Source organism: Protomyctophum parallelum (assembly GCF_964188405.1).
Source record: "Protomyctophum parallelum genome assembly, chromosome: 18".
Classification (NCBI taxonomy): domain Eukaryota; kingdom Metazoa; phylum Chordata; class Actinopteri; order Myctophiformes; family Myctophidae; genus Protomyctophum; species Protomyctophum parallelum.
This window is the reverse complement of record NC_139716.1, coordinates 44,850,105-44,873,438: the sequence shown is the minus strand read 5'-3', so window position 1 is coordinate 44,873,438 and position 23,334 is coordinate 44,850,105. Positions and strand designations below refer to the sequence as shown.

The 23,334-nt window shown below is 44.7% G+C and overlaps 2 protein-coding genes across 2 annotated transcripts; both read right to left on the bottom strand.

The window, feature by feature from the left end:
- Positions 1-2,538: 2,538 nt before the first annotated feature.
- Positions 2,539-14,823, bottom strand: LOC310876172 (uncharacterized protein). The gene is made up of 5 exons (XM_083789617.1): positions 14,425-14,823; positions 11,424-11,676; positions 7,186-7,404; positions 5,139-5,482; positions 2,539-2,882 (listed from the first exon to the last, which is right to left on the bottom strand). The coding sequence occupies exons 1-5, from the start codon at positions 14,729-14,731 to the stop codon at positions 2,653-2,655; spliced, it is 1,353 nt and encodes a 450-aa protein (XP_083645743.1). The 5' UTR covers positions 14,732-14,823; the 3' UTR covers positions 2,539-2,652.
- Positions 14,824-20,133: 5,310 nt separating this feature from the next.
- On the bottom strand, positions 20,134-20,937 carry LOC310876171 (putative Bax inhibitor 1; the record flags this gene model as incomplete). The annotated part of the gene is made up of 1 exon (XM_083789616.1): positions 20,134-20,937. The coding sequence occupies one exon, from the start codon at positions 20,935-20,937 to the stop codon at positions 20,134-20,136; it is 804 nt and encodes a 267-aa protein (XP_083645742.1).
- Positions 20,938-23,334: the final 2,397 nt, after the last annotated feature.

Sequence of the window (23,334 nt, the reverse complement as noted above, 5' to 3'; positions counted from 1 at the left end):
GTGTTCGTTAACATCTTTAATTAAAAAAAGAAAAGTATGCTCAGTTCTTTAACAGCTTTAATGTAAATAAAACAGATATAACCGTTACCATCCGGGGCAGAGGAATGTTAACAGCTTTAATGTAAATGAATCAGAACTGTTACCATCCGGGGCAGAGGAATGTTAACAGCTTTAATGTAAATGAAACAGAACTGTTACCATCCGGGGCAGAGGAACGTTAACAGCTTTAATGTAAATAAAACAGATATAACCGTTACCATCCGGGGCAGAGGAACGTTAACAGCTTTAATGTAAATAAAACAGATATAACTGTTACCATCCGGGGGAGAGGAATGGAGCCTCGAAGTGTAGTCGACACAAAACTGAAATAAACACTTTCGTCCCTCGGGCTAAATAAGAAATGAAATAACATGTTCTGTGTTACTAGGGGACTAGAAGACTAAAATAACATGTTAGACTGCCGCTAAATAAGAAATAAAATAACATGTTCTGTTACTAGGGCTAGAAGACTGCTGCTAAATAAGAAATAAAATAACATGTTCTGTTACTAGGGCTAGAAGACTAAAATAACATGTTCTGTGTTACTGGGGCTTTGGATGCTCATCAGAGTTCATTTTGTGTTCCTTTTCCAGGTGAAACCTGAGCTAATGTTCTGAGCTAATGTTCTGAGCTAATGTTCTGAGCTAATGTTCTGAGCTAACGTTCTGAGCTAATGTTCTGAGCTAACGTTCTGAGCTAACGTTCTGAGCTAATGTTCTGAGCTAACGTTCTGAGCTAATGTTCTGAGCTAATGTTCTGAGCTAATGTTCTGAGCTAATGTTCTGAGCTAACGTTCTGAGCTAACTGGAGCTACGGCAACAAAACGCCGCGACTGAACCGACAAAAGAACGGCAGAAACTAAGGGCCGATTCATACTCCTATTTCACCGCTGTTTCGGCGCTGTAGTGCCCAAATGATTTCGGCTCGTCAGAAACTTTCAGTAGCACCGAAGAGCCGACTTTAGGACGGTACCCCCGCCCCCCCCCCCCCCCCCCACCCCGAACCTCAAATGACGTCACATTGTAGGCTCTACAGCGCCGAACCCACTTTTATTCGGCTCTAAAATAGGAGTATGAATCGGCCCTAAAACGCAAACAACGTCGGCGAGGTCACAGAGAAACATACACGTTACAAAAAGAACAAACGGAGACAGCGCTCGTTTCACCTGACAAATATCATTTCTTGTTTATCTGTTTTTTTTTTTTTTAAGTAATGTCTTAAGTTTAGTATCGTTAGTTCTGTCAACGCACCCAGACAGACTCCAGGGCACAAAACAGAACTGATCTACAAGCTAACTAACAACGATATCATGGTGAAACATAGACGTACAACATTGTAGATCTAGTATTTTCTGTCACGTGACGTGACCTGTATACACATTAGGCCACAGACTTTTTTCCCCCCCTTTTACTAAATCAATAGCCAAAAAAAAAACAGTAAATTATATCTTAACATTTTCCTTTTCCTTTTTTGGATTAATTCCAAACCATTTTTAACCCATTCTGACCTGAGATCAGATTCATACGAGGTTTCCACTGGACACACACTGGTCTGATTGACCCATTCTGACCTGAGATCAGATTCATACGAGGTTTCCACTGGACACACACTGGTCTGATTGACCCATTCTGACCTGAGATCAGATTCTAAAAATGTCAGTCGTTCTTCGATTTTTCAAAAATAGCAGATCTACAAGCTCGTACGAGCTTGTAGATCTGCTATTTTTCAATAGCTAAAGCATAACATGATGCTAACACCAAAATGGGTGCCCGGTCAGAATGGGCTAGGCATGGAAGCACATTGCGCACAAAAAGAGAACAAAAAATACAGGATTGATTACAAAAAATACTGGATTTATGTATATGAGAAATGAATTAAAAAAAAATAAGTTTTCGGTCATTTGTCTGAAAAAAAAACATTGCGTTTAAAACCCATTTTGGGCGGGAACCCCTTTTGGTGTTATGGCATTATGTTATGCTTTAGCTATTGGAAAATAGCAGATCTACAAGCTCATAGCTACGAGCTTGTAGGTCTGCTATTTTTGAAAAATGGAAGAACGACTGACATAGAAACGTAGCTTTATCAGAAAACTGTCAGGATGTAGAAGAATTATTATTTTAAATTTCGACATCAGGTCTAAATGGGTTAAAGAAAAAACGGTGAAAAAGCGTATCGTGAACGTGATAGAATCGTGATCTGAATATTTATCACATGCTTTATGTGACGAGTCTATTCTTTTTGTCTTAAGGACTGATCTTACACTTGCTGAAAATAGCAGATCTGCTATCTGTCTAAGGGCCGATTCATACTCCTATTTTACCGCTGTTTCGGCGCTGTAGAGCCGAAATGATTTCGGCTCATCAGAAAATTTCAGTAGCACCGAAGAGCCGACTTTAGGACCGTACCCGCCCCCCCCCCCCCCCCCCCCCCAAACCTCAAATGACGTCACATTGTAGGCTCTACAGAGCCAAATGACGTCACATTGTATGCTCTACAGAGCCGAACCCACTTTTATTCGGCTCTAAAATAGGAGTATGAATCGGCCCTTAGTTTTAGTCACCGTAGCTTCGTTTTCATTTAGTTTTCGTCAAGTGAAAGAAAAGCTAGTAAATGTTAGTCGATGAAATCAATAGTGCTCTCTAGGTTACAGGTAGAGTCTTCTAGGGCACTGCTGTAGAGGTCGCTAGCCTCGAGGGTGCTACCGTCCAGGGCACTCATCTCGGAGCCTGCAGCGCCCCCTAGGGTGTCCCCGGGGTCCTCCGTCATCATGTCCATGTCTCGGTCCGTCTCCTGGTGGCGTCTGCCGTCCTCAGCGCTGTCCCCCGTCATGAGGACACAGTTCTCTGGAGAGACAAAACCAGTGATGTAAAGACGAGTCCCACTTCAGCGACGTTAGGAGTCATATTTAGCCTTTGTTTTTGTTGTCGTAGCATTTAACTCCCATTTCATTTGATATGGTTACTTATAGGGCTGACCTCGATTAGTCGAATAGTCGACTAATCGATCGTAACGGGTCCCAGTCGACTGACCACCTCTTAGCCGATGTTCCACAAAATAGTGTATATAAAAAGCACACCAGTGTGAACCAAGTGGTGAACCAAGTACCTACACACATCACAAACACGTACACAGCTACACGGACATTGCAAGCTGGATGTAGAAGTGGTTGCACCACTTAAAAATACAATATTTACAAAAATATACAAAGATATTGTATTATTCCACTAGGTCTGTGGGGGACATAAACACATTTGAACATTCTGACTGTTCAAATCTCCAATGTGCATGTGGAGTGTGTCTGCCTGTGTGGCGATGTGCCACTGCCTGTGACTTGAATCGCACAGTGCGCTGGCCTGATAGACTCCAGAATCTCAGTCTCACCTGCTGTGCTCAATCAAGCCTCTCAGTCCATGTTAACCCATTCTGACCGGGCACCCATTTTGGTGTCAGCATCATGTTATGCTTTAGCTATTTAAAAATAGCAGATCTACAAGCTCATATCGCGCCACCGAGTGGCGCGATACGAGCTTGTAGGTCTGCTATTTTTGAAAAATCGAAGAGCGACTGACATTTTTAGAATCTGATCTCAGGTCAGAATGGGTTCATCAGACCAGCGTGTGTCCAGTGGAAACCTCGTTATGAATCTGATCTCAGGTCAGAATGGGTTAAAAGTACAGTACAGTAGTGCATCCCGTGGATGCAGAGGTCGTTGTTTTATTATAAAATGAAAACTGCGTTTTATATTCAAAGATTTGAGGCACATTTTTACGATTTAAAAAGACATACAAGCTCGTAGTGTGGCACCGAGTGCCGCGCTATGAGCTTGTAGATCTGCTATGTTTTCCAATAGCTAAGGTATAACATAATGCTATTAACACCAAAAGGAGTTCCTGTCCAGAATGGGCTAACAGCTTTCTTGTGTCTGTATCCTTTTGAATTAATTTTCATTTTTTAAATAATTTTTAATTTAGGGAACACGGGGAGAACATGTGAGGGTAGCTACCCTAGGGGACACGGGGAGAACATGTGAGGGTACCTACCCTAGGGGACACGGGGAGAAAATGTGAGGGTACCTACCCTAGGGGACACAGGGAGAACATGTGAGGGTACCTACCCTAGGGGACACGGGGAGAACATGTGAGGGTACCTACCCTAGGGGACACGGAGGGAGAACATGTGAGGGTACCTACCCTAGGGGACACAGGGAGAACATGTGAGGGTACCTACCCTAGGGGACACGGGGAGAACATGTGAGGGTAGCTACCCTAGGGGACACGGGGAGAACATGTGAGGGTAGCTACCCTAGGGGACACGGGGAGAACATGTGAGGGTAGCTACCCTATAGGGACACGGGGAGAACATGTGAGGGTACCTACCCTAGGGGACACGGGGAGAACATGTGAGGGTACCTACCCTAGGGGACACGGGGAGAAAATGTGAGGGTACCTACCCTAGGGGACACGGGGAGAACATGTGAGGGTACCTACCCTAGGGGACACGGGGAGAACATGTGAGGGTACCTACCCTAGGGGACACGGGGAGAACATGTGAGGGTACCTACCCTAGGGGACACGGGGAGAACATGTGAGGGTACCTACCCTAGGGGACACGGGGAGAACATGTGAGGGTACCTACCCTAGGGGACACGGGGAGAACATGTGAGGGTACCTACCCTAGGGGACACAGGGAGAACATGTGAGGGTAGCTACCCTATAGGGACACGGGGAGAACATGTGAGGGTAGCTACCCTAGGCGCTATAGCAATTTTTGGAACTGCACAGCCATGACTCAGGCCCCGTTTGGCCAAAAGCCGTGGCACTCGTTTCCACATGTTCCTTGTCTCATGGGGAACACATCTGTCACTTTGACTCATTGGGAACACATCTGTCACTTTGACTCATTGGGAACACATCTGTCACTTTGACGTAAGTAAGCTCAGATTTTCTGCCATTCGAGCAGTTTGAAAAAAATGCTTATACCCGATTACGGGGGGGGAGGAACATGCCACACACAGTGTCTGTATTCTTTAGAATTGTATTTTCAATAAAGTAATCAATCAATCAATCATTCAATCAATCATTCAATCAATCGATCAATACCAGCGGTGGAGGCCTGTCCCTCGTGGCCGGCCGCCGACGCCGCCGCCACTCCGTTCCGCTTCCTCTCGCGCTCCCTCCGGGTCTTCCAGCAGAACTTGGCGTAGTGGTTGTTCTTGCCGCACTTGGTGCACTTGGCGCCCGCCGCGGGGCACAGGGCGGGGGGGTGGTGCCAGGGCTCGCCGCACGCCTTGCAGAGGGCCGAGGGGCAGACGGCGGGCTGGTGCCACGAGGCCCCGCACGCCTTGCAGAGGGCGGCCGGGCACTCCGAGGGCTGGTGCCGGGGGCCCCCGCACGCCTTGCAGACGGCCGCCGGGCACAGGGAGGGGTGCTGGTGCCGCGGGCCCCTGCAGGTAGGGGTGTCAAAAAAAATCGCGATTCCCGTTATGAACGTTTCAAAATCGATTCATAATTTCCAAAAATCGATTTTTTTATTATTATTTATTATTATTATTATTATTTTTAGATTTTATTTCTGGTTAGTTACAGGAGTTTTCTCGACATGGTGTTTATAATATGTAATGTAAGCTCACCCTAACCCTCACCCTTACAGTAAACATCATGTCTTCAGTCATATCACTACATGGTGTTTATAATATGAAATGTAAGCTCACCCTAACCCTCACCCTTACAGTAAACATCATGTCTTCAGTCATATCACTACATGGTGTTTATAATATGAAATGTAAGCTCACCCTAACCCTCACCCTTACAGTAAACATCATGTCTTCAGTCATATCACTACATGCTGTTTATAATATGAAATGTAAGCTCACCCTAACCCTCACCCTTACAGTAAACATCATGTCTTCAGTCATTTCACTACATGGTGTTTATAATATGAAATGTAAGCTCACCCTAACCCTCACCCTTACAGTAAACATCATGTCTTCAGTCATATCACTACATGGTGTTTATAATATGAAATGTAAGCTCACCCTAACCCTCACCCTTACAGTAAACATCATGTCTTCAGTCATATCACTACATGGTGTTTATAATATGAAATGTAAGCTCACCCTAACCCTCACCCTTACAGTAAACATCATGTCTTCAGTCATATCACTACATGCTGTTTATAATATGAAATGTAAGCTCACCCTAACCCTCACCCTTACAGTAAACATCATGTCTTCAGTCATATCACTACATGGTGTTTATAATATGAAATGTAAGCTCACCCTAACCCTCACCCTTACAGTAAACATCATGTCTTCAGTCATATCACTACATGGTGTTTATAATATGAAATGTAAGCTCACCCTAACCCTCACCCTTACAGTAAACATCATGTCTTCAGTCATATCACTACATGGTGTTTATAATATGAAATGTAAGCTCACCCTTACAGTAAACATCATGTCTTCAGTCATATCACTACATGGTGTTTATAATATGAAATGTAAGCTCACCCTAACCCTCACCCTTACAGTAAACATCATGTCTTCAGTCATATCACTACATGGTGTTTATAATATGAAATGTAAGCTCACCCTAACCCTCACCCTTACAGTAAACATCATGTCTTCAGTCATATCACTACATGGTGTTTATAATATGAAATGTAAGCTCACCCTAACCCTCACCCTTACAGTAAACATCATGTCTTCAGTCATTTTCAAGTTAATCACTTCAGTTGACTGTAGATTGTGATGAAATCCTATGTATTGAATCAAGAATCATTTTGAATAGAGAATAGTTTCGAATCTGGAAAAAAAAAATCTTTTGAATAAAAAGAAAAATCGTTTTTGGAGAATCGAGACCCCAAGAATCGGAATCGAATCGAATCGTGGGATACCCAAAGATCCACAGCCCTAGTTACTATAGACTCAGTCCACCCATAGACACACTGTTACTATAGACCCAAAGATCCACAGCCCTAGTTACTATAGACCCAGTCCACCCATAGACACACTGTTACTATAGACCCAAAGATCCACAGCCCTAGTTACTATAGACCCAGTCCACCCATAGACACACTGTTACTATAGACCCAAAGATTCACAGCCCTACCAGACGCTGTGTTAACCTGATCTCAGATCAGCCCTACCTGCAGGCCCTGCAGAGGCCCTCCGTGGTGGTGGTGGTGGTGGAGGAGGAGGAGGAGGAAGGGTCGAGGAGGGGCTTCCTGCGGGGAGGGGACAGCGCCGCGTAGCCCGAGGCGGCGGCCATGGCGGCGGCCTCCACCATGCTGGTGGCCGGGCCGGGCGGCGGCGCCTCGGCGGCGCGGCAGAGCTTCACCGCGCCTTCCAGAGTCAGACCCGGCTCCCTGGGGGGGGGGGGGGGCACAGGGAGATTGATTGATTGATTGATTGAATACTTTATTGAAAATACATTCAAAAGGATAAATTCACAAGAAAGCTGTTAGGCTTGTTTCCATTGTGGTCCTCTTGGGGGAAGAGGAAGGGGAGCAACAGACAATAACAGAACAATACAGACAAAAACAGGAGGCAAAAACATAAAACAATAAAACAAACAACAGGACAAAAATCATATAAACTGACCAATAAAACTGGATTTATTTTCTTTTTTCCCCCTTACTTTTATTAATGTTTTTTTCATTTGTGCCATTTAAACCAGAGCCATCTAATAGAAGAGTTAGGACATAGAGGTGGCAGAAACCGAGCGCTCGAGCGCTGTTCGTGCAGCCTGATGAACTGAGACAAGCTGGAGTTGGAAATACATTGTTTTCAACGAGGGGGGGGCGCAAACAAGAGCTATTTTAAGGAATACAAGAAGACTCGCCCCGTTTCTGTTTTCCTCACAGAATGTCCCCCAGTGAGGGGTTAATGGCAGAGGCTGGACAGCAGACGGCTGGACTTTGAATTTCTCTAACTATAAACTTTCATGACAGCAGAACAGTTTAAGTACAAATATAATTTATGAAAAGCTACTACAGTGAAGTCTGTTCACAGAAGGTTGTTGTAGGATATGTGGGGATTATCTGACGAGGTACCATTTGAGGGGGCAAAACCTTACATAATACTAAATAATACTAAATTGTTTATAGGGTCAATATAAGTAATATAATATAGCCTTTCCACAGGAGTATCTTTTTATATTTTTCCAAAAAGAATACAAACAGCCAATAGCATTATTACAAAGTTATCCCCCTCACTGGGGAAGATTCCGGGAGGAAAAACGGGCACGCACCGGGACGAGTCTTCTTGTTACCATTTTAACCCATTCTGACCGGGCACCCATTTTGGTGTCAGCATCATGTTATGCTTTAGCTATTTAAAAATAGCAGATCTACAAGCTCGTATCGCGCCACCGAGTGGCGCGCTATGAGCTTGTAGGTCTGCTATTTTTGAAAAATCGAAGAGCGACTGACATTTCTAGAATCTGATCTCAGGTCAGAATGGGTTAATCAGACCAGTGTGTGTCCAGTGGAAACCTCGTATGAATCTGATCTCAGGTCAGAATGGGTTAAAGCATGTGTGCAACATGACGACTGATTTAAAGTACTGTACAGTAACTAAAGTCTCTGTATAATGTTTATGTTGTTCTGTTACTACAAAACAATCTAAAATAAAGGGGATTAAAGATTATTAAAGCTGGGCTGTTGCCCTGAGAGACCAACGCATTTCTGCCTACTTCCGGTCCAGGACTTAATTGTCCCAGTTGGGTTGTCCCCCATATGAATCTGATCTCAGGTCAGAATGGGTTAATTGTCCCAGTTGGTTGTCCCCCATATGAATCTGATCTCAGGTCAGAATGGGTTAATTGTCCCAGTTGGGTTGTCCCCACTCCCACAGCCACAACACCAGAGGGAGGATATGAGAAGGATTCAAGCAACCATGACACCACTCATAAATGGAATCTATTGGAAACGATATGGGTTAAACCGGGGCTCAGGGGCCACTCAACAACATTCCAAAAGTCCATTTAAAGGAGAATTCCATACTAAAAGGCTTTCTTACCTTTCTTTGTAGTTGTTACGTCCCCACCAAAGAGGTTCCAGGTGTTATTTTGTGCAAAAGCACCTTATTGGCTATTTCCCCTACCATAAGCCCTGCAATGAATTGCATTGAATTGAATGGGAATTGAATGGGGTGTTGTGCTAATTCGCTTATTTCCATCGCTCAAAATTATAATTTCTTTGTATATATCCTCTCTTCATAATGTAAATAATATCCCAAGCGGCACACTTTACTACTTCTTTCGATGGAAATAAGCGAATTAGCACAACACCCCATAGCCCCATTCAATTCCCATTCAATTCAATGCAATTCATTGAGGGCTTATGGTAGGGGAAATGGCCAATAAGGAGCTTTTGCACAAAAAAACCTGGACCTCTTTGGTGGGGACGTAACAACTACAAAGAAAGGTAAGAAAGATAAGAAAGCATTCTAGCATGGAATTCTCCTTTAAGGGCCGCAAGCTAAGAATGTCAGTATTATTTTGAAACGTTTACACATTTATTTTGTAACAGAGACACGACTAGTCTAAACATTAATCAGACCAGTGTGTGTCCAGTGGAAACCTCGTATGAAACTGATCTCAGGTCAGAATGGGTTAATCAGACCAGTGTGTGTCCAGTGGAAACCTCGTATGAAACTGATCTCAGGTCAGAATGGGTTAATCAGACCAGTGTGTGTCCAGTGGAAACCTCGTATGAAACTGATCTCAGGTCAGAATGGGTTAATCAGACCAGTGTGTGTCCAGTGGAAACCTCGTATGAAACTGATCTCAGGTCAGAATGGGTTAATCAGACCATTGTGTGTCCAGTGGAAACCTCGTATGAATCTGATCTCAGGTCAGAATGGGTTAAGGAAACACACAGTAAAAAGACACATTTCCATCTATACATGTGACCCGATCTGACTGAGGGGCTGCCATCGTGCTCTGCAGCTTCTCAAAAGGAGAAAAACTGATTTATTTTTGTATCCAAAATGAATTAATATCACAGGCAGCCTTCATATACTGACTAGAGCAGTGTTTCTCAACCTATGTACCGCGGCACTTTACTGTGCCTTTGAAATCTCCAGGTGTGCCTCGAGATTTTGACCGAAAGTAACACTAGCCCTCCCCCGAAAGCGATAGCTAGGCGTCCTATTGTTGCGTCGTTGTTGTTGTCACACGTCTAAATAGACGTCCGAAAACAACATGACGACGGAACAATAGACTCTTAACGACCATCGGCCATAGAAATGTTAATCGCCTGGTGGTGTCAATCCCTCCAGAAAGACACCACCAGAACCCGACAGCAGCACACACAGCGCCGCCGAGTCACCTCCACCTGACAACGGCACAGCAACAGCAGCAACAACGGCGGCTACTAACGCAACGCCTACAAAGAAAGCCCCTGCCAGACTGTACCGCGATGATTACATGAAGTTTGGCTTCACGTTTACTGGGGATAAAACGTACCCGATTCCGCTGTGTATAGTTTGTGGATTCAAGCTTGCAAACAGCGGCATGGTTCCGAGTAAACTGAAGCGCCACCTTCATACCAATCATGATGAACTCGCTACAAAGGACAAACACTTTTTCGTGAGCTTGAAAGAAAAAAAGAGAAAGACACAACGAAGCAGGCAAGTCTCTTGATACGCAGTACTACTAAGACTTCTGAAAAAGGTCTGGAATTAAGCTACCAAATCGCAGAGATGTTGGCACAGTTAAAAATGCCACATACATTGGCAGAAACAGTAATAGCCAGATCATTCAAACTCGTCCTTTTCTTTCTCTTTAAAGTTATTTGACGAGTGCTGTCATGTGTGTTTTTAAAAGTATATTGGGTTCATATATATATATATATATATATATATACATACATACACCGGCATATATACAGTATATACACACACACCATATATCTAGGTGTGCCCCGAGATTTTTAGGCTATGAAAAGTGTGCCCCGGGACAAAAAAGGTTGAGAGACACTGGACTAGAGCATGTCTGAAAGAAATGTCAGAGCTGAAATCGACATGTAAATTATATGAAATAAATGCTTAAACATGTAGCTATAGGTGTAATGTTAGAGTGCACAGAAGACATGTAAATATGAAATAAATGCTTAAACATGTAGCTAGGTGACATGTACATATGAAATAAATGCTTAAACATGTAGCTAGGTGACATGTAAATATGAGATAAATGCTTAAACATGTAGCTAGGTGACTGGTCTGATCAACCCATTCTGACCTGAGATCAGATTCTAAAAATGTCAGTCGCTCTTCGATTTTTCAATAGCTAAAGCACGACATGATGCTATAACACCAAAATGGGTTCCCGTTCAGAACGGGTTTTAAACCAGAGTCCCCATCGTCTCGTCTCGTCTCTAACCTGAGCAGCCTCTCGCGTAGCTCGGCGTCTCGCACGCCGCACACCACCTGGTCCCGCACCAGGGAGTGCGTCAGCGCGCCGTAGTGGCACTTCTGCACCTTGGCCTTCAGGTCGCTGAGGAAGGTGTCGAAGGCCTCGCCGGGGAGCTGCAGCCGCGCGCGGAACGAGAACCGCTCCAGCGGCTCGCTGCGGCTCCGCGTGCAGAAGTGCACGTCCATCATGTGGAGCACCGTCTTCATCTTGTCTCCGTCGCCTGCAGGGATGGGATGGTAAACATCATTATTATTATTACCATCGTCTCCTGCAGGGATGGGATGGTAAACATCATTATTATTACTACCATCGTCTCCTGCAGGGATGGGATGGTAAACATCATTATTATTACTATCGTCTCCTGCAGGGATGGGATGGTAAACATCATTATTATTACTATCGTCTCCTGCAGGGATGGGAAGGTAATCCTTATTAAATAAAATAAAATTACTAATTATTATCGTTTATCATGATAAAAAAAGGGCTCACTGACAATCATCATAACGCAGGAGCAGTGTTTCCTGTTACAGGAGCAGTGTTTCCTGTTACAGGAGCAGTGTTTCCTGCATGCTTTGGCATGGTGCTGGGAGCGGGGGGGCCTTCTGGTGCGCGGCAATTTGTTTTTGATTAATTCATTAATTTGATTGATAAATTAAGATTAATTTGTATTATTGCTCTTGTATTGCTATTGGAGACACTGGGGGGACACTGGGCAGGCACTGGGGAGGCACTGGGAAGACACTGGGGAGACACTGGGGAGACACTGGGGAAGCACTGGGGAGGCACTGGAGAGGCACTCAGGGGGACACTGGGGAGACACCGGGGAGACACTGGGGAGACACTGGAGAGGCACTCAGGGGGACACTGGGGAGACACTGGAGAGGCACTCAGGGGGACACTGGGGAGACACTGGAGAGACACTGGGGAGGCACTCAGGGGGACACTGGGGAGACACCGGGGAGACACTGGAGAGGCACTCAGGGGGACACTGGGGAGGCACTGGGGAGACACTGGAGAGGCACTCAGGGGGACACTGGGGAGACACTGGAGAGACACTGGGGAGGCACTCGGGGGGACACTGGGGAGACACTGGGGAGGCAGTGGGCATTGGACAGAACTTTTCTCCACACTGCTGTCCAGGTGTGGAACAGCCTACCAGAGCATGAAGTGGACTCCATCACAGACAACGGCCTTCAAGCCTTTAAACGCAGAGCTCACAGATATCTCCTGACCACCCCCCCCCCCCCCCCTCACACTGACGGTTGAGCTGCAGTGAACCATTTGATTGGCCAATGGATATGTATCTTACTCGAAAAAAGGAAAAAAAACTGAGGAGAAACTGCAGCCACTGGGGAGACATTGGGGAGGCTCTAGGGAGGCACTGGGCAGACACAGGGGAGGCACTGGGAAGACACTGGGGAGGCACTGGGGAGACATTGGGGAGGCACTGGGGAGACACTGGGGAGGCACTGGGGAGGCACTCAGGGGGACACTGGGGAGGCACTCGGGGGGACATTGGGGAGGCACTCTGGGGGACATTGGGGAGGCACTCTGGGGGACATTGGGGAGACACTGGGGAGGCACTGGGGAGGCACTGGGGAGGCACTCAGGAGGACACTGGGGAGGCACTCAGGGGGACACTGGGGAGGCACTCGGGGGGACATTGGGGAGGCACTCTGGGGGACATTGGGGAGACACTGGGGAGACACTGGGGAGGCACTGGGGAGGCACTGGGCAGGCACTGGGGAGAAACTGCAGCCACTGGGGAGACATTGGGGAGGCACTCAGGGGGACACTGGGGAGGCACTCAGGGGGACACTGGGGAGGTACTGGGGAGCCACTGGGCAGACATTGGGGTGGCACTGGGGGAGGCACTGGGGAGGTACTGGACATTTCATATCACACACACCATGATTCACTATGATTCACTAAAAAAAGAAATTGCAGCTTGGCATGGCGCGATTTATTTCAAGTGTGGCGCAGCGCCATACCAACAACATTGTGCAGGAAACCCTGAGGAGAGCGTACTATTCTACCTGGTGTGTGATTGATTGATTGAAGTATTTATTAACAGTTTGCAGAAAAGGTACATTTCAAGCACAACTCAATACAAAGACTTAACTGTGAGTGGACGACCCGATAAAGCACTACACTTGTTTACAACAGGGTCCACCATGTTCAATTAATCAAAACATTTAGACGTACAAATAGACACTTCTATGTAGTTAAAGAACAGAACAGTGTGTGTGTGTGTGTGTGTGTGTGTGTATAGTGTGTGTGTGTGTATAGTGTGTGTATAGTGTGTGTGTGTGTGTGTGTGTGTGTGTGTGTGTGTGTATATAGTGTGTGTGTGTGTGTGTGTGTGTGTGTGTGTGTGTGTGTGTGTGTGTGTGTGTGTGTGTGTGTGTGTGTGTGTGTGTGTGTGTGTGTGTGTGTGTGTGTGTGTGTGTGTGTGTGTATAGTGTGTGTGTGTGTGTGTGTGTGTGTGTGTGTGTGTGTGTGTGTGTAGTGTGTGTGTGTGTGTGTATATAGTGTGTTACCTGGCCTCTCAAACAGCATGGAGTTGTAAGCCTCTATGTATAGTGTGTGTGTGTGTGTGTGTGTGTGTGTGTGTGTGTGTGTGTGTGTGTGTGTGTGTGTGTGTGTGTGTGTGTGTGTGTGTGTGTGTAGTGTGTGTGTGTGTGTGTGTGTGTGTGTGTGTGTGTGTGTGTGTGTGTGTGTGTGTGTGTGTGTGTGTGTGTGTATATAGTGTGTTACCTGGCCTCTCAAACAGCATGGAGTTGTAAGCCTCTATGTATAGTGTGTGTGTGTGTGTGTGTGTGTGTGTGTGTGTGTGTGTGTATATAGTGTGTTACCTGGCCTCTCAAACAGCATGGAGTTGTAAGCCTCTATGTATAGTGTGTGTGTGTGTGTGTGTGTGTGTGTGTGTGTGTATAGTGTGTGTGTGTGTGTGTATATAGTGTGTTACCTGGCCTCTCAAACAGCATGGAGTTGTAAGCCTCTATCGCCACCGGGCCCGCCGTGGTGAGCATCAACGCTACCTTCCTCCCCCCGGGCTCCGCGTCCAGACCCAGCGCCCGGAGGTAGTCACCGAACTGCCGCTTCCACTGCAGCCAGTTGGCCTTGGGGTCTCCGGTGGAGCTCAGCCACTCCGGCGGCTTGTTGGCCCTGGGGTCCCCCGAGGAGGCGAGCCACTCCCCGGGCGTCTCTGGAGCATGACCCCCGGCGGTGGTGGTGGGGACGGAGGATGGAGGCGGGGAAGAGGCCATCATCATAGAACTATTATTATTATTATTATTATTATTATAAATGTGTGTTTGTGTGTGTGTCGCACTGCTAGCTGTGTGTGTGTGTGTGTGTGTGTTTGTGTGTGTGTCGCACTGCTAGCTGTGTGTGTGTGTTTCGTAACGGAAGTAAATAAACCGTACTGTCCCGGCTGGCTGTGTCACACCGTCTGCGGTCCGACCATGCCCCTCTGACTGACTGTTGTTTCAGTTCCGCACGGTTTCAGTTTTTTTATTTTATTTTTATTTAACCCATTCTGACCTGAGATCAGATTCTAAAAATGTCTATTACATCCTGACAGTTTCATTATTAACCCATTCTGACCTGAGATCAGATTCTAAAAATGTCTATTACATCCTGACAGTTTCATTATTAACCCATTCTGACCTGAGATCAGATTCTAAAAATGTCTATTACATCCTGACAGTTTCATTATTAACCCATTCTGACCTGAGATCAGATTCTAAAAATGTCTATTACATCCTGACAGTTTCATTATTAACCCATTCTGACCTGAGATCAGATTCTAAAAGTGTCTTCGATTTTTCAAAAATAGCAGACCTACAAGCTCATAGCGCGCCACTCGGTGGCGCGCTTTGAGCTTGTAGATCTGCTATTTTTCAATAGCTAAAGCATAACGTAATGCTGACACCAAAATGGGTTAAGTATTTATTAACATTTTTGCAGAATTACAGTACATTTCAAGCACAAACTCAATACAAAGACTGTTAACTGTGAGTGGACGACCCAATTAAGCATTACACTTGTTTACAACAGGGTCCACATTGTTCAATTAATCATAACATTTAGAGACATATAGGCCTACAAATATTCAGTGAGTCGAAACTTTTAGCCTGTGTTCCAAAAATAGATAGCCTATATTAGACGTTTGCCCAACGGGACCCCGAACTAGTGAAAATAGCAGATCTACAAGCTCACAACGCGTCGCTAGTGAAAATAGCAGATATACAAGCTCACAACGCGTCGCTAGTGAAAATAGCAGATATAGGCCTACAAGCTCACAACGCGTCGCTAGTGAAAATAGAAGATGTGTTCTGAGCTATTTTCACTACAATTCTATTTTTCTAATTCATGGTAGGCTATTTCTTAGAGTTCTGTTTTATTTATTTCTGAAATATAGCCTATATTTTTTAATATATATGAATAAATATATATGGGGCCATTGGGGGGGGGTGAAAGGTTTTGAAAAACTTTCATAAAATAATATTATTTATTTTTTAGGATACACAAGTAGGAAATTAAACGTGTTGAGAATCACCGCTATAGAGCCGTATAAATCTTCTCTTATGCAGTGTTGTTTTCGTCGACTAAAACTAAGACGAAAAATGTTCGTCGACTACCTTTTTCCAATGAAGAAAACTAAATGGAAACTAAATTAAAACTGTGCTATGGTGACTAAAAGTAAGACTAAATATACAGACAAATAAAAACTAGACTAAAATGTTAGGAAGGGACTAGTGGACAAGAGATCCAGTATAAGTCATTTTACACTTGGTTGCATGCTGAAAATAGCCGATCTACAAGTGTAAAATAAGTAATTATGACGGCAACAAGGCCCGCAAAAATACATTTCAGTCGACTAAATCACCTGTAGATTTAGTCGACTAAAATCTTAAGACACTTAGTCGACTAAAACTAGACTAACACTAATATATTCCAGGTGACTAAAATGTGACTAAAAACTAAGTGAAAACTATTCAGGAGACTATGACTAAAACTAAAATAGAAATTTGCTGCCAAAAACAACACTGCTCTTATGGGGGTCCCTGGCATATCTCTTCATCTTGGGGCTCTAAGGCTAAGACAGGCAACGGAATCTATAAGAACTAAAGTCTCAGGCTTATGTGTTTGATTAGAGCGCCACCGTGTGGCCATACTAATTATAAAACATCCCCATAACAAACTATTTCCCACTGACTGTGGTGAGTCTGGTGACGATAATAATATTGATTGATTGATTGATTGATTGAAATATTTATTAACAGTTTGCAGAATTACAGTAGGCTACATTTCAAGCACAAACTCAATACAAAGACTGTTAACTGTGAGTGGACGACCCAATTAAGCATTACACTTGTTTACAAGCTTATAGGGTCCACCATGTTCAATTCATCAAAACATTTAGAGACGTACAAATAGACACTTCTATGTAGTTAAAGAACAGAACAGGAATTAATCATAAAGGAGGTAAAAAGGGAAAAGAAACATATACAGTGAGGGGAAAATGGGGGGCTGTAAATAACCTCACTCTCTCACTCGTCTTGTTGCAAAACAAATGTTTTTTATAGTCATATTGACACGTTATAATGTGTATATCCCTTTACGGTAGCGGGTGTCTGATATCGGGCTAGTGGCGCAATGGATAACGCGTCTGACTACGGATCAGAAGATTCTAGGTTCGACTCCTGGCTAGCTCGTCTATTTTCGTCTTTAGTGTTTGTTTTATCGTCATTTATAGGGCTATATATGATTCCGTGCTGTGCGGACTTATTGTTGTGTGCAGGCTGCCTGGCGAGCCGATCTACAAGCCCACAATGCATCGCCGATGTCACTCGCCGTGGGCTTGTAGCTCTGCCGTGTCCTGTGCGTGCGTGCGTGTGTGTGTGTGTGTGTGTGTGTGTGCGTGTGCGTGCGGCGCGCCACACCGTCGCACGACGAAGCATAACGTCAGTTTGTAGTTCTGTGTCGTCGAGCGGATTATATTATTTACACTGCACTCTATCTATCCTATATAATATAGAGTCACATGTAGAGAATTAAAAGGAGAGAAGAGAGAACCGAAACGTTTGTTACTAAAGTAAATCATTAGCCTATTATGGAGAAATAAAATAAACTCACTGCTTTGGATGAAAAAGCGATATAATATAAATATAATCACACTAATATATTAAATTAGGTCTAACTCATTAGGTGATGTAAATGGTGATCAATGTAAAACAAACATTGGGCATTCTCTTTATTGTTAATGGCGTTTAATGTCAGGGACAAGATGACGTTAAACTTTCCCTTCGTTGTCAATGGCGTTTTTAAAACGAAACATTGAACCAAAAACAAACATTAAACTTGCCTCAATAATGCAACATATTTTACCATTTTGCACATGATCAATAATTATTATAACTGTGATTGTTTGATTACTTTGTTTAATTTGGTATTTGTTTAATTATTGCAGGTGAGAACCATGGGGGCTCCATTTTCCTCACCGTTAAACCCCTTATCCCTAAACTTCTTTGCCATTTTCTTTTTTTTTTTACTATTTTGCAAAGCATTTTTTAATAGTTAAAATGACCAGTCTACAAGTTCACAACAATCTGATCAATGTAGATTGGCTAGTTGGACTATTTCAGTTTAGGGATAAGGGGTTTAAGTTTAGGGATAAGGGGTTTAAGTTTAGGGATAAGGGGTTTAGCGGTAAGGAAGCTTTCTTTCTCACCTGCACTTATTTTCTCTTTTTAACCCATTCTGACCTGAGATCAGATTCATACGAGGTTTTCCACTGGACACACACTGGTCTGATTAACCCATTCTGACCTGAGATCAGATTCATACGAGGTTTTCCACTGGACACACACTGGTCTGATTAACCCATTCTGACCTGAGATCAGATTCATACGAGGTTTTCCACTGGACACACACTGGTCTGATTAACCCATTCTGACCTGAGATCAGATTCATACGAGGTTTTCCACTGGACACACCACACTGGTCTGATTAACCCATTCTGACCCGAGATCAGATTCATACCAGGTTTCCACTGGACACACACACACACACACACTGGTCTGATGAACCCATTCTGACCTGAGATCAGATTCTAAAAATGTCAGTCGTTCTTCGATTTTTCAAAAATAGCAGACCTACAAGCTCGCTATGAGCTTGTAGATCTGCTATTTTTTCAATAGCTAAAGCATAACATGATGCTAACACTGAAAATGGGTTCCACGTTCAGAATGGGTTAATAATGTTACCTTTTTTAAATGTTTTTATTGTGTGAATAAATAACGGCCTAACTAAAACTAAAACAATAATATGTAAAAATCTTTTTGAATTATTGTGGAGGTACGTCCTACTAGCAGCGTGCACACGATTGGTGCAGCGCACTTTTAAAGACTTTTTTTAATACCCCAAAAGAAAGAAAGAAAGAAAGAATAAAAATCACACCCGTGTGAAGTGAGGGGCGCTCTTATCATCATACATCATCATTCATAACACCGGCCAATCACAATTTGCGACCTCACTTTTCCGCTCTCACTTTTAGCTTCAATATGTATGTTTGCTCAGCCAATCAAATCATCACTGTGGGTGTGATGAGCCAATCAAATCATCTCTGTGGGTGTGATCAGCCAATTAAGCCAATGTTTGTTTGTGTTCACACAAACGCAGAGAGTTGGGTGTGGGCGTGGCTAGCGGGGCGTGGGAGTGGCTAGCGGGGCGTGGGAGTGGCTAGTGGGGCGTGGGAGTGGCTAGCGGGGTGTGGGCGTGGCTAGCGGGGCGTGGGCGTGGTTAACGGACTTCACAAACATTACTGCGTCAAAAGTAGTCAACAAAACTATACTATAAAAATCACTCCCGTGTGAAGTTTATGTTGGCACAAATTTACGCCATACTTGGTGGACATTTGACCTAATTTCTCCTTTCGTTGTCAAAGGCAAAATATTGAGACGTGTGGGGACAAAAGCTGTGTATATAGGAGGGGCCCTCAAATATCACACCTGTGTGAAGTGAGGGGGCTCTTATGACATACATTTATTGTTAGTGTAGGACAAAATCTTTGAACATACAGTACACTAAAAGCTGGATATAGGAGGGGCCTCAAAACAGGAAATAAAGAAAGTGGGGTCCTCGTCTCTTATAGGCCCCGTGGTGTCTAAGACAACGAGCGGGGCTCTCCTGGTGGCGCAGCGCTTCAAGACGGACAGAGTTTTTAAGATATTTGGGCTCTCTTGGCAGGCAGAGCAACGCCACTCTGCTGGCACAACGCCAAGCTGCTGGAGATTACAAAACAATATTTTAAAACATGCACCGCGCTCAAGGGGAAATAAATTGGCTGGTGCTCCGGAAGGGTGTCCCTTTCGGGAACTACCCATAGATCCGAAGTCCCGTTAGTCCGAACATGCACTGCTCCCGTGCTTGCGGTTAGGTTTAGGTTAGGGTTAGAGGTAGGGATAGTAATTTCGGAACAATGAACCTTCTGACTAATGACACGGCACCTCGCTTTCAGCTCCAATGACCAGCCTATAGTGGCTACGCCAGCTGCCTCGGGTCGGAAAGCCAACATCGTAATCAGCAGCCTATTAGGGATTAGGCTTTGTGTTCATCAGGCAGAGGCTCTTAAAAGAGACTCTCTCTCTTTTCTCTGTATAGGGAAACCTTACAGAGAGTCGCCGTTGTCCCTGCCGTTTTTCCCCTTCTCCTTCTTCTTCTCCTCCTTGTCGTTCATGGCCATGAGAACCATCAGCTTCCTGAAGATGGTGACAAAGTCGAGGAACAGGTCCACGCAGTGCCACACGTAGTCCCTGTCGCCGCGCGCCGCCTTCTCGATGATGAGCTGCGTGTCGAACAGCACGAAGCCGCAGAACACCAGCAGGCCGGCGACCGTGTGCGCGCGGAACAGCGCCACGGAGCCCAGGAGCAGGTTGGCCACGGACGCGCTCAGCAGCAGGCACAGGCCGGACATGAGCACGCCGCCCAGGTAGAGGTAGCCGCGGCGCTCCGCGTACAGCGCGCTGAGCGTGAAGCACGCAAACACGGCCGCCGTGCCCAGGAACGCCGTGGGCACCACGGCCGGGTTTACCTGGACGACGTAGTCGAGCACGGGGCCCAGGCCCAGGCCCGTGCAGAAGGCGAAGGCCGACAGGATGGCCAGCCTCTTCCGCTCCGTCTTGTGGTTGTGCGGGGTGGCGGCCAGCCAGAGCAGCGCGCCCAGCGAGCCCAGCAGCGACAGCAGGCCTCCCTGGAGGAGGCGGGTGACCACGTGCACGTAGGCGCCGGCGGCCGCCACCAGCATGCACAGCGCCAGGCTGGCGTAGACCTTCTTCAGGTGCTCCTGGGTGGAGCGCGGGATCTGGCTGAACTTGAAGAGGACGGAGAAGTCCATCTTGCGCTCGAACACGTTGTTGGCAGTGGCGCCTGAACCAGCAGGGGGGCGTGACGGAGACGCCCTGGATCTGGACATAATGATGGCGATGTGTTTGGCTAAATGTCAACGTTGACTTTGACCTCCAAATTAGATTAGCTCTTTCTTCCCGTTTACCCGTTCCGCTTGTAGACAGTTTAGGAGTTAGCCCTACTCTTCCGTTGTCCGACTCCAGATAAATTACCTCGCAGAATAATTAATACCAAACTGAAGAAATGTTGAAAGTAAAGTCCTTTATTAAACACATTGTGATGATGTCACAATGACGCTCCTTTAGAATCTTCTCTGATTGGATGGCAACCAAGCCACAGCTATACTGAAGATAAGGCGACGATCCGAGCACTCAGAAAGTTGTGAAAATGAGGAGGGGGGTGGTTATAAAATAAAGTGAAGTGAGGGGCACTCGCCTCTTATCATCGTACATCATCATATAACATGTCTACATATCACTTCACTTGACCAGCTCAGTGGCCTTGTGGTTAGAGTGTCCGCCCTGAAACTGGGAGGTCGGGGTTCGATCCCCGGCCGGGTCATCATACCAAAGACTGTAAAAATGGGACCCAGTGCCTCCCTGCTTGACACTCAGCATTAAGGGTTGGATTGGGGGTGGGAAGTGAGGACGCTGGCGTCGACTGTTCGCCGCTTCACCTCCCAATGTATGAATGAATGAACCATTGTAAGCGCTTTGAGTAGGCACAATGTATGAATGAATGAACCATTGTAAGCGCTTTGAGTAGGCACAATGTATGAATGAATGAACCATTGTAAGCGCTTTGAGTAGGCACAATGTATGAATGAATGAACCATTGTAAGCGCTTTGAGTAGGCACAATGTATGAATGAATGAACCATTGTAAGCGCTTTGAGTAGGCACAATGTATGAATGAATGAACCATTGTAAGCGCTTTGAGTAGGCATGTAGTGCATAGAAAAGCGCCATAAAAATGCAATTCATTATTATTATTACATATGACAGAAATTCTCCATTCATTGTCAATGGCGTTTAATGTTTGTATTTGGACAAAATATCTACACTATAGAACACACTAGGACTAGGAATTAGGGATGCACAATATAATAGGAATAGACCATACCAGCCATAGAAATGCCATAATAATACAGATTATTTAACCCATTTAGGCTTGACGTCGAAATAAGAAAAACGTTCGTTCTGAAAGAATATATATATTCAAAGATTTGTGCCGGATTTTTACGAATTTTCAAAAATAGCAGACCTACAGTACAAGTACAAAATAGCAGATGTACAAGCTCGTAGTGCGCCACCGAGAGGCACGCTACGAGCTTGTAGATCTGCTATTTTTCAATAGCTAAAGCATAACATAATGCTAACACCAAAAGGGGTTCCCGCCCCAAAATGGCTTAATCGGTTTTCACCAGCAAAAATGAAAGAAAATGAAAAATGTAAAAGTGCCTATAGTACCTCTAGTCAAAAGCCAAATAAAAAAATGATGTAAAATCTCAAGTAAAAATAAACTTTACATTTGTCTACATTATTTATTATTTATTTGTGCACTCATCTCATGCAGTTGTGAAAACAGACACTTGGAAAAGAGTATATTCACTGTAGTTAGAAGGAGGTGCGACCATGAGAGCCGTTTCTGAATCGGTCTATAAACAAGACTGTGACTACATTACACTACGAACAGAGAACTGAACACACATATTTATAGACATATCTATATAATATTTATATTTGGCATATTCATAGACAAGGACTAACTAGAATAGACACAGGTGAACACAACTGATTGATTGATTGATTGAATAACAGATTGGAGAATTACAGTATACATTTAAAGATTAACTCAATATAAAAACTGGAAATCATCATAGACGAGGTAAAAAACATATACAGTGAGGGGGGAGGGATATTCAGATTTTACGGGGGCCAGTTTCGAATTGCAGACGTCCGTAGGTGCCCTTTGAGAGCAGTTTTGAAGGAGTCTAGGGATTCACATGTCTGACAAATCAACACAGGTGATTGGCTGGGGGACTAAGAGGACACAGGTGGAAACACTGACGAATCACAATAATAATAATAATAATAATAATAATAATAAAACTTTATTTGTATAGCACCTTTCATGACATCAAATGCAGCTCAAAGTGCTTTACAGAACAATGGAGAATAAAAGAAAAGCAAGGCAACGACATTAAAAAACAAGCAGTAATGCAATACAGTGAGGACATGAATAACAAAAATATATATATATATAAGATCACTTAAAAGCAATATTGTAGAAGTGGGTCTTGAGCTGAGCTTTAAAAATGTCTACAGAGGCTGCCTGACGAAGGTACAGTGGGAGCTTGTTCCATGCCGATGGCCCGTAGAAGCAAAAAGCTGCTTCCCCGTATTTTTTAGATGCCATTTCTTTAGGCAAAGCGAGCAGGCCAGCAGTGTAAGACCTTAGCGGGC